Source organism: Camarhynchus parvulus, chromosome 7 (genome assembly GCF_901933205.1).
Source record: "Camarhynchus parvulus chromosome 7, STF_HiC, whole genome shotgun sequence".
NCBI classification, from domain to species: Eukaryota; Metazoa; Chordata; class Aves; order Passeriformes; family Thraupidae; genus Camarhynchus; species Camarhynchus parvulus.
In genome coordinates this window covers 12,844,823-12,856,932 of record NC_044577.1, presented here as the reverse complement: position 1 = coordinate 12,856,932, position 12,110 = coordinate 12,844,823, and the positions used below count along the sequence as shown (strand labels likewise).

The window sequence follows — 12,110 nt, the reverse complement described above, 5'->3', positions numbered from 1 at the left end:
AAGATTAGTCTATAATTACACAGGTTCACAATGGAGACTTATTTAAAATTGATGTTTCTCTTTTCAGTTATATACATATTTAAGCCAGAACCCTTTGAGTGCTTAATCTGATTTCCAGTCATAGCTATTTACAAAATAATAATTGCTATAAATTAATATCTTGAGTGAATAATATGAGGTAATAAGGATGAATGATGAAAAAGTGTTCAGTACTGCTAACATTGTGCATCAATTTGTTGTTGTGACTCTCCAGAGTAAAGCCTGCAGTGAAAGGAACTTGGCACACCCATCTGTAGGTTACTTGCCAGTGGGGCAGCTGGAGTTCAGTTTATTGGCACTTGGTGTATGTCAGGACTGTTGGCTGGGCAGCTGTACAGGAGCAGAGGGTATGAACCACTGCCACCTGCTTATTTGGGCTACCATGCCGTGAGTCCTGTGGACTGGCACAAGTCTTAACTGCCAGATTCACAGATAGCATGAACCCAAAAGTAGCATTGCCTGAAGTTGGTGTGTTTCAACAACTCAGTTTCTTTCCAGATGAATTAGTTTTTGCTTGAATCTACTTAAAAAAAATAAAATAATAATCAGTGGCATATGTTATTGAGTTACTGTTGTAAAAATTAAAAGAGAAAAAAGTACATGTAGTGGTAATGATAATTTTTTTTGGTTTTGCAGAGATAAGCAGAACTTGCCTCATCTGTACAGATGTCCTTGTGCAGAGTGTATGGGGGCAGGGTGACTGGGTCTCTGTTTTGGCATCCATCATTTCCACAGTGATCAAATGCTTCTCAAAATTTACAGCTTCATTCAGAGTAATAGGCTGCAGATTAGTTCCATGTCAGCCATAAGTCTTAATGTTCTTCCTTGCTGCTGTGTTGAGATAATGACAGCACTTTCTGGATCACTGGCAGAGTTCATATCCTGTGTCTTATGGTAGATATTTCTTTGCCTTGCCTACTTTTATTTTGAACTGGTGGTGATAAAAAGAGCACAGCCCCCCTGTTTACTTCTGCTGATTCTGGCACTTGACACATCCTCTCAGCTGCATATTTTTTTTATTCTTCAGCCATGGTCATCCATATGTTAGCAAAGCAAAGATCCCGATTATAACTGTGACTTCAAGAATTTATGCAGAGCCAAACAAAGTCTGACTTGGTACTGACCGGAGTTTCACTGCATGCAAAGCTTGGGCTTGTGCTTAGAGAATAGTGTTAAAAATAAGCAAAACAAAATCAAAAATGGTGGAAATAAATGTTGTGTTTTCACACTGAACTGGAACACTTTTTTTGGAACTTAACAGCAGATTGAAAATTAAGAAATCAATGGCTTCTAAATAAGTAATTGGAAGGATGATTTTTCCTTGCTTTTAACAACCTTCTGTACACACACATTTTCCCTTACATTACCACAGTTCTCTAGAGAAGAATTTCTATATAATAATTTGTCAGAATCCATTTTCAATAGTTTGTTCTTTTAACTATATTAAAAAGGAAATTTTTGTAATGTTAATGTGAAATTGTTTTTTAATGTTACATTAGAAAGTGTAAATCAGTGTGCTCTATGAAAACAAAAGGAAAGAAGGTGTCTTATTGTCTATCTCCAGCACCCTTATTTTCCATAAATCTTTATGCACAGGAGTGATTTAGACTGTGCATAAATGTACTGTAAAAACTACAGCCATGGGAATTGTGTGCGAACACATGAAAGTGTGGCTTGTTTTAACCTGAAGCAACATGAAATTGAATCATATGAGTATATACCATTTTTGTTTGGTATCAATTCAGGCGAAGTACTGTGTAGATTATATTTGAGGATGTTGGTATAATAACCCATGACCACTATCCCAAGGTGCTGCTTAATTCCCTTTTCTTTTTCTCATCAAATGCAAAACCCCATAAATTTTAACTGATTAAGCTCTGTAGCCTGAAGAAATGGATATGTCCTTTACTTGATTTCAAATGTGAGTGAAATATTGTTTGCTGAAACATCATTAGACATACTTGGAATCCCTTAACCTTGGGGCATATTTATTAAAATATCAGCCAGCTTACTTATTTAGGAATAATTAGCAAGTAAATGTGCAAGGTATAAGGTATGGAGTATTCTGCAAGGAAGCCAATATTTAACTAAATGCTAATTTCTTTGTTAGTGAAGGGATGCATTCAATTACAGTTCATACTTTTAAAATGCCTCAAAATGAAGGGAAACCCGGGTCCCATGTCCAGAAGGATGTGGAAAACGCAGTCAAGATGCTATTAGCTGCTTCATAGTTTGCTCTGAAGCAGATTATTTTTACTCTGGGTGTAATTTCTGTAAACTGAAATAAATATCTTAAAACATAGGCAAATGAGGACCAGACAGAGCTAATGAAGATCAGTCTTTCAAGCAATGTTTGGATTCAGATACAATTAAAAGAATACACTTGGGAGGTCCCTAGTGAGAGTTATGGTATTAGTGGGACAAAAAGTAGTTTGGTATTTTAAAGTCGTTGTTTTGTTAACCATGTTGTGTGTATGGAATACAATTAATTGTTTGCTTTGACTTGAAACCAATTTCAGAACTGCATTTAGGAGCTAGTTAGGCTTGTTAGAGCATTAATGAGGAAATGGAGAAGACAGATCAGAATTCTGAGAGTCTCTTCAATGTTACTGGCTTAGTAATTTAAAAAATCATCTTTGGAAGAGAGATTTTTCAAGAACAAAAATGTTATGGGTTAAGGAAAAACTGTATGTCTTATGACTGTGATTATCTTTGGTATCAAGGGCCAAAAGAGATTTTAACATGATTCGAACTTATGTCATGAGTAGCTTTCTAGTACTGTCAGATTAGATGAGTATTTTCTGAGGCTCTGTGCAGAATCAATTTTTACAAATGAGCACCATGCCATTTTCGTAGTTTAAATGACTTTCAAATTTCTGTTTGTAAGATCTGTAATTCAGGAATGAAACAAAATTGTTTCTTAAGTGATAGGGATGCTGTTAACTGAATTGAAATGAGACAAGTTAGGTTTTTTCTGTATGAAAAGAGATGCTTTTAACAAGGCTAATTTTGTTACTCAGTTTTACACCAAATCAGCGCAGTTGAGGGGACAGTGAGTTGTGGCATAAAGGCGTAAGTAGGCAAAAGGGAATATCAACTGTTTGGACTGGTTTTGTAGAAATCTTCTAGGACTCAAGGAAGTTTATTGTGGAGCAGACTGAGAGCATTATACGAGTTGTGATGGTGACACAGCTGGGAATGTGGTAACACATGCTTGAGGTGGTGTTTTCTTAGGCTGCTTTAGTGTAAGTTTGAGTGGATCTGTTAATGCAGTTAGATTATTAAAGTGTTAGGGGGAGAAAATAGCAATTAAATTAATGTATAGCTACTATAAGAAGGAAAGTAAGGCTGTTAATGAAGTAACTTTTAAGAACACTCATATAAATATGTTGTTTAAACTTTGTCTTAAATCTGTTCCCTATCAATGTTTTCAATCAGTGAATGACAGATTACATTAGGAACTTCCAGTTTAACCCTAGGAATTTGGAAGAAGTGTTAATGACATGTGGAAGACATGCAGCCCGGGGGAGTTTTAGCCTAGTGTGGTTTCTCTGGGACAGAGATGAGAGAGGATTGCAAAAGACAACAGAAGTGTAAAAGAAGCCACAATGGTCTCAATTAACAGTGTAACCTTCAAGAACGAGTAGTTATGGCACTACAAGAAAGTGAAGAAATTTGTATCATGCTGGCTGGGAAATTGTAAAACAGTGATTTTTTTCTGCCAGGAGAAGAACTTCCATTTAAAGCTAAATGTGCTCAGTGGACAGCCTCAACTGTACTTCTGGTTCTTCAACAAGTAGTAATAATAGCAAATGCAAGCTTAAGCATTTTCATTCTCATGTGCTGACATACAAGATATATCCCTTGGGGATCTTCTCTGAATACAATTGAATTGAAGTATTAAATCAGTTCTAACAAAAATTGTTCTGAAAAATCTAATTAGAGAAAACTTTGTACAGGAGAGAAAAAGAATCCAGAATCATGGTTTTGATGTGATTTATTCCTGTCTTAAAATGTGCTGAACAGGAAATCCCAAATGTTGTTTTAGATGCCATTTTGGAAAAGATTTACCTTTTTTTTAATTTCCTACTTCATAAGTGTAATTTTTCCTTGGCTCTTTTGCAAGCCTTTTGGTAATCTCTCTGCTTTTCAACACTGAAGTGAGCAGAAATCTATTAAGGATTCCTAAACCTTCAAGAGTGAGTAGCTGGTGGATATCTAGGTCACCCCAGAAAAAATGCCCTTACGTGGAAGAAAGGTGAGGAGAGGGAATTACTGAAGAAAAATATTTGAAGCCAGTGCAAGTTTACCCTTCCTCATACACACATTTTGTTGCTAGCGTGGATTGTAACCTGTCGTCTTTGTACATAGCACTTCGGGGCAGACCTAGAACAGGAAGCAACATTTTCTAAGTGATGGCTGTGAGACAATTGACACAATTTCTCCAAGTGATTTTTGTCACTCCTAGATGGGGAAACACTTCACCCAGAAAATAAAACTGACATAAGAATTATGTCCCTGGCACTATCACTTGACTAAAACTAATTGATGGTGTGCTGTCTTCATTATGATGAAAGAGCTGAGTAAGGATAGAGTTCACCAGGAAAAAACAGTGACCCATTTGAGGCTTTGCTTTCTTATCATATGTTTATACCATAGAAATGGATGGATTCTGAGAAGTGTAGAAGCATTATTTATATCTATAGTTTGGGAATACAGCCTTTGTGAATTGATTACTGTAGAATAAGAATATTATATTTGGCTTCCTATCAATTAACAAAGGTATTTGTTAGGTAATTTGTTTTCTAGGAAATTCTTTTGTGTTTCAGTGTCTTATATTATTATTCCTCATTAATTGTAATTTTAATCCTTGTTTGCTTCTTTTCTGAGTGCAGAGCTGCAGCCGGTCTTCAAAGGTACGTGTCAGTTTGTCCAGCAGAAACACATGACTTTCACATGTTTGAAAGATTTTTTAGTAGCCCTTAGTCAATGTGCAAAACTGATCCTTCATGAAAGAGTCGCTTAAGTTGAATAGGGGAACCTTGTAGCTTGTGAATGGTAGTAACTCTTTGGTTTGGGGAAAAATAATGCAATGGTTCAGTAATTGAACTGGGCAGAAGGAGGGAAATTGGTTATGACAGTTGGCAGCAGCATTGATTTGTCCTTCTCTAAACCACAGTTTGGAGCTAGATTGTTAGCCTGTGTGTGAGCCTGGACTGGATTTGGCACAGACTTTGAGAAGTACAGAAATTTGTTGTGTACTAAACCATTGGAAGTCATGCAATGCAAATGAAATGGCTACCTTGAGCAGGGCACAGAAATGGCAGTCAAAACATTTGCGTAGAAGGACACAAAGGCATGTTGGGTACCTCTACTGTTGTTAAATTATATCATCTCTTTTCTTGAAGCAAAACAGTACTCCAGAGTGTTACCATAGGAAATACTAAAAAACTCATGGTAGTGATTGTTGGCATAGTTTAAAAAAAAAGTATCAATGGTTTGCTATCAGCTGAGCAGATTTGTTTGGTTTAGTAATATTCCTTCTTTCATAATCTGTGGTCTTGCTAGGCCCCCAAATGTCCATGTTTTTATTAAGCAGCTGCAGAACTTCTTTCATTTTTTATTTCAACAATTACTTTGAGTACTGACAGTGAATGCATAACTGGTTTCTGTGGTGAAAATGTGGTTCCTAAATAATAGATGTAACTTAAAAAGAGCTGGCATGATTTCCACGGACAAATATTAATAACTTCATGAACTAACAAATCCCTGGGGTTCCAGGGACATTTCAAAATGTGAAGTATTTGATTCACAAGTAAAGGAGAAGTATCTTCTTGTTTGTGAATCTGTTTATTCTCTTGTCTGAATCCTTCCCAGATTTTTGCTTGAGTTTTTTCTTTGGAGTCCCAAATTAGGTGGTTTCTATTTTTTTGAGATGTTATGCATTTAATAATTCTAGCTCAAGAATATACAGTAATTCTAGTGTCTTCATAAAAATATTTACTTGTGCATTCCCAAGGGTGGTCTTCTTGAACTGAAATATTTCAGTTATTTGCAAAGTAATTACTTTCTGATGTTGCAATATAAAAATAATTAGGATTCTTTTTACTTGAGTTTTAAGAGTAGATAGTATTTTTTTTCTTGTTTAAAATCTTTCATGTGATTTTCTACAAAGACAGGCCAAAACTAATAGAATTTTAGGAAAGAAATTTCCTCTTACTTTTTGCCTTTTTTTCAAAGGCCAAGAACTAGAGAGAGACTATTTTTGTCACAACTGAATGTTTGTATCAGTTTTGAACAACATGCAAAGTGTTTTCAAATGTTATTTTGTGGAACAGCTTGTCCCATGTACTTCCTAAGTGAAATCTTTAGTTACAAAGTTTTCAACCTTGGCATACAAAGTATTTATCTTCTGTTAGCCTTTTTCTGGTTTTGTTTTTGTTGGATTTTTTTCTGTGGTCTTCTCCTTGTTGCCAGGGGAATCAAGTGAAGCAATGGGGTTCTTACCAATGGACTTTTCTGGGCTACTTCTGTTCAGTCTAATGAAAGATGGCCAGCCTAAAAGGCCCCGCCTAAGCATAATAACCCATGAAATGAAAACTACCCTGTGGAGGTGCACACATATTTGCTCAAACTTTGATATAGAACTTTAATATTTGCATTTCCCAGGTTTTGTGCATGTGTGTGCTTAAACTCATAATGCTAACCTTGTATTTTGATGAGATTATTTTTCATTTTTTAATCATTTTATTCTTCTTTTTTTCCCTCCAGTATTAAAATCTAATTTTTGTGTGTGAAGCTGGTGTGTAAAGTATGATTAAGTTAAATGGATTTATCCCTTTTAATAATGTAAAACTTAGTTTCAGGCAAACCAAGTCATCAACATGGCTTTAAAAAATTTACTGTGAACCTTGGGTTTTGTCTTTTTTTTTTAAAGTTCCTATGTGCTGTAACATTACCTGCTTTAAGTAATTATCATACATTATACTGGTTGCCACTAGTGACTGCTATAATTAAGGCTGTGAATCCGTTTCCATTATAATCCCTTGTTTTCACACAATCATAACTTGTCAAAACACTAACCTTTAGGACCAAGGTTTTCCACAGTTGTTTTGCTTAGAGAGAAATTTAGGAGGAGGGAGCAGGAAAAGGAGTTGAAACTATCCTTATAGTAAATCCTTGTCCAGTCATTTTGCATTATAGGATCAAACTACATAGCAAGGAGTTCGATAATTGTCATTTCCAGGGACAAAAAAAAAGTTGAAAGATCAAGGACTTGAGTTCTGGTTGCACTTCCAATTTTGACTAGTCTTATTGCCATTTTGTTTAGCAGAATCTCTACATAATGCTGCAAGCAGAATTAGTCTTCCTTTATTAGCACCTACATCCCATAAAAACCATGCACTATGTCAATTTGCTGATATCAGGTGGCAGTTAGGTCACAGAAGTAGAGAAGAGATACAGTGGTCATTTGTGGATTCATGACTCCACTTGTGAATCCCAGTCCTGAATTTGATGTTGATTTTTGAGGGTAAAAGCTTCCCTAAATGTGAAGTGGACAGGCAATATAAGAAAATATTTACTCTCATTATTTTCCCAGTAGTAATTCCTAAATGTCAGTAACTACTGTACTGCTCTCTCCTAGGTAGAAAATAGCAGGTTCTGGTATTATGGCAGATAACCCTCTATGTAAACTTTTGATAATGGCTGCTGTACAGAGCTTGTTTAAGTTTGCATTTATGGAATTTTTTGTATGACTTGACAATTTATTTTATCATATAAAGAGATTATGTTTTAAGGTGAGTTATAAGGGAGTGCTTGGGTAGGCAGAGTTGAAGGATAAGCTTTCAACCCTAACATTCATTTCCTGTTCTTGTTTTATCATCCCTAACATTACATTTACTGCTGTTTCTTTGCATAGAATTCATTTTAAGAAATAGTGATTGGTTCTTCCCCTCAGCCCTCCAGGAGAGTATTTTAATTAGTTTCTTGAGATATATGACAAACTGAAGTTACTGAACAGAACTTCCAATTCCTGTTACATTCAGAATTTGCTCCTCCACTACTGTCTGCAAACTGTTACTACGGCAAGCATCCTTCTTTATAAGATAATGTGAAATACTACAAAGTTACAATTTATGGACAAAATAAAATATACAAAAAATGCATAAGCCTTTAAAAATATCAGGGTTTGGGAGACCTTATTATCTGCAGAGGTCCTGTGAATCAGTCTTGCAGATGGGAAGGTTTCCACATCTGGATTCTTTTTACAATTGAGGTCTTTGATCTGAAAATGTTACAAGTCTCCTATGCCCTGTGATTTGTCTGGCAAGATGAGTTATTTACAAGTGTAATTGCTCTTCTGACAACTCAGTTTTGAGTGTGTAAGTTCTGAGGTCCTGATCTGTAATCCACAAGGACTGCTGGTAGTCCTTTTATTGGTTTCAGAGGGCTTTGATTCAGATATTTGGACTTTGAAGCACCCCCTGTGGATTAGGTAAAGAAAGGATTTTTTTCAGATTATTATAATTTAAAGATTCAGGATACTGTGTCTGAACTAATTTGACAGTGTTTCAAAGGCTTGTGAATTTAAATAAGTTTCTGATCTTTGTGTCTTTTCTTTTATTTCTCCAGTGGCAGATGAAAGCAAAGTTGGTTTGTTGGCCGGACACAAATCGGGTAAGCTGTCCTCCTATTTTGGAGAAAAAGTCAGCAACTTGAAAGTAGTATGGGCAGTAAATGAAGTCAGCTTCCACAAACTGTGGTGACAAAGACACTTGCAAATTGAGTTACTTTGCAAGCACTGACTCCAAGTTGAACAATGATGAATTAGGGGTTGCTCTTAGCCAGGCAGTGTATGTAGGCAAGTCATTCTCAGGAAGAGCTGTAACTTTATTTTTCAGTACAGGTGTTGTAAATTGAAGAAAATATACTTTCAAATAAGTAGAAGTGCACTCTTATAGAGTGTAGAGACTTAAACAGTACACACTTTGAGAAATACAAGTATTTCTTTGCTTTTTCTTATTGCTCAGAGTTACACTTCCATTACCAGGAATACTGAAGACAAAGCTAAAAAAACTTACGGAGTAAAAAAAAGAAAAAGTTACAGCTTTTCCTTTTGTTGTGCTTGTGCAGGAGAAATAATTTGTTTTTTCTTAAACTTTTCAGGCGATAATAATAAAAACATTAATCTATAGTGCTGCAATTACTCTACCTGCTTACTAAATAAGTTCTGCCAACCATGCCAGGGCATTGTACAACTTCCAGCTGTTGTATTAAAAAAACTTCCAGGGCAATGTCACGTAAGATTGTAATTTTTCATGAGCTGTGGGTAAGTTGACATGAGAAACCTTAAACTTCCTAGAAAACTTCAGTTATTCAGCAGTGTCTTCTGGTGTTAGAAAATCCTGAAGTTTCAGACTGTCCCTTTGTAGCACATTGTACACTGCCCTTTCCCACTCCATGGATAGATCTAAGCTGAATTCATGCAAAAGGAGGTCAGCTATGAGATTCCTGATTGTTTATGGTATTCTTTCTCTGTACGGCTGGGTGTCCTTCTTTAGTTCTCTGGTGTGGATTTTCCTTATCTGAAGACCTTTTCCTGAACTTAGTAGACAAATTCTTTTTAAATTTTTTGGCATCTTTCCTAAGCTTGTGAAGTTCTTGGATTCTCTTTCTGAATCAGGGAATAGTTCATGTGTCTTGTAATATTATCACTCCTGGGAAGAAAAAAATTCTTTCAACTTTCTCTTTTGGGAACGTGGAAGCTTCAAAGAAATGATCTTGTCAACTTGAAGAAGCTGAGGGTGTTGCCCTTGGGCTTTTCCCTGTTCAGAGAAATTACTGCAAACATTGCAACATCATGCAGTTTACCAAAGATCAATGGAATTCACTGCTATCAAAGAATATTGAGGGGTAAGATTATAACTCTTTGGCAATCAATTGTTTTAGGTACATTTAGCTTTATGATTTTTAGTAGCATTTGATCTTTCTTTTGCACACTTCTGCAGGTTCTTGAAAACTGACTTTGAAAAGTTTTCTGTTTGAAGACACCTACAAATTTTATGTGAACATGTGGACCTATGTTTATTGAACTTTGACTTGTTTGCTTTACTTATTCCTCAGAGATCTCTTACATATACCTAAGATCTTTTTTCATAAACTAAAATCAGTGGCCAACAAATCACCCAAGGAACAGATACAAAGATTCCTCAAGTTGTTTCTTTTTTTTCCCTGTAAGAATAAAATAATTTAGCTAACTTCTGAGACAGTTGGTGTGTAAATTATTTTTATTGGTCCTAACCTCTTTAAAAACTTTCAAATACCATTGAAAAACATTTCTCCTGCTCTCTATGTTCCATTTCCTAACGTTTCATAAAGGAAATCAAGCTGCAATTTTGGTTTCCACATTTTTCCATTTAAATATTTAATGTAAAGGTCTGTTCAAGAACATGATGTTCTTTTTCTCTGGTCCCTTTTTACTCTATGCTTTCTGGAAATATATGTCGTATGTGCAATTTTCTGGCGTTTAGTCCCACCACAAAACTTCTGTTTTCGCATCATTCATTGTGCTGCCTTCCTGTAAGAATGTTAAAGGGAGACATTGCAGCTTCTTGTGCTACAAGCAAACCACAGTTTTTTTTCTCATTACCGAATGGAGAGTTTCCATCCTATTCTAGACTTCAGGAAACTAAGTGTACTTCTCTACAGAATTAATTATCACCTTTTAACAATCAATGCAATTATCCTATCTCTCCTTCAACATGACTTGTTCTATAAAATACACAGCTGAGTAATTCTCTCTAGGGAAATATCCTCTCTATTTCTTCTGGGGCAGTGGCTCTTGAAGCATTTAGTCTCAGCTTTTGGGACAGTTACTTTATCCCTCACACATATCACATGTTAGCAGCAGCAGCAGGAGTTAGAGGCGTGCATTAATTTCAAAAAGGGTTTTCACAATTGTCTCTAGGACTGAGGCATTAGAAGGATCTGTAGCTCTAACCCCATCTGTTGTTTTGTATATTGCACCCACAAGCAGTAGTTCCTTTCCCCCCCACGTTACTTAAAGAGTAGATTTGGGGTTTCGAAGTATGTTGGGACATATCCTGAGCTTGTAAGCATGTTCTGTGGAAAGGTGGCTGGAGCTTTGTTCCAAATACATATATGGCCCTTACAGAAATCTACCTGTGAATTCTGGTTCTCATACCTGGCCTGTATTTCATCCTGCTGGATGGAAGACTCCTGCTGTGCTTATAAGTGTTCTTAGAATTGAAAATACTAAGAATATTATTGAAAATATTTTCTGCAATGCCATCAGCACTGGAGTGCTGTATTCATGCAGCCTCCTGGTCCTTTTCTGGAAAAAAACCAGATTTCAGAGTGCATGAGTGAGTGTGTGTGTGTGTAAGACAACTTCTCTGAATCCTCTAAGAAAGAATTTGTCCTCTGTAACCTTCCTGCCTTCCTGTGTGCTCAGGAATGGTATGCCAATAGCAATGATGAGAATGAGAAGCAGACAAGTGGTGCCTCTGTTGTATAAGCAGAGAAGATCCTTGAAAAATCGCAAAGATGAAAAATCAGCAGCTTTAGCTTAGTTTTTCATAAAACTCCTAGCTTTTTGTAAAAGCAGTTCTAGGACAGTTAAGAGAATATCCTTTATAAAGAAGGGCAAGAATTGCATATCAAATATAACCTGATTTGTATCAAATAATGAAATTGAGTACTGATTTTTTTGCAGCTATTTTAATTTTTTTTCTAAAATTCTTTTTTGTGCTCTGATTTACTGCTTAGAACACTTTAGTATGTATTGACTGTCTGCTGAGGTCTCTGCTGACACAGCTCTTTCAGATGATGCAGTGCTGGAGAAAAGCTGATGAGTCTTTCTTTATGAGCTCTGACATATTAATTAGCAAAATGGTCAAAAAAGCTTTCCTATTTTTATTTTAATGTCACTAGACCATGCTTTTGGCTGGGGTTGTGTTTCAAGACAGTCTTGAAACAAGATGAGTAAGATCTTATTTTCTTGCTGGCTGCTATGTAAGGAGCATGTGACTGGGCTATGGCTTAGTACC

General features: G+C 36.0%; 1 protein-coding gene across 1 annotated transcript in view; it reads left to right on the top strand.

Annotated features, from left to right (window-relative positions):
- The window catches only part of PARD3B (par-3 family cell polarity regulator beta), a 393,422-nt gene that overhangs the window by 217,658 nt on the left and 163,654 nt on the right, over positions 1 to 12,110 (top strand). The window contains exon 16 of the mRNA XM_030951868.1: positions 8,674 to 8,718. Coding sequence (XP_030807728.1) covers positions 8,674 to 8,718 — 45 coding nt within the window. The remainder of the gene's footprint in view (positions 1 to 8,673; positions 8,719 to 12,110) is intronic.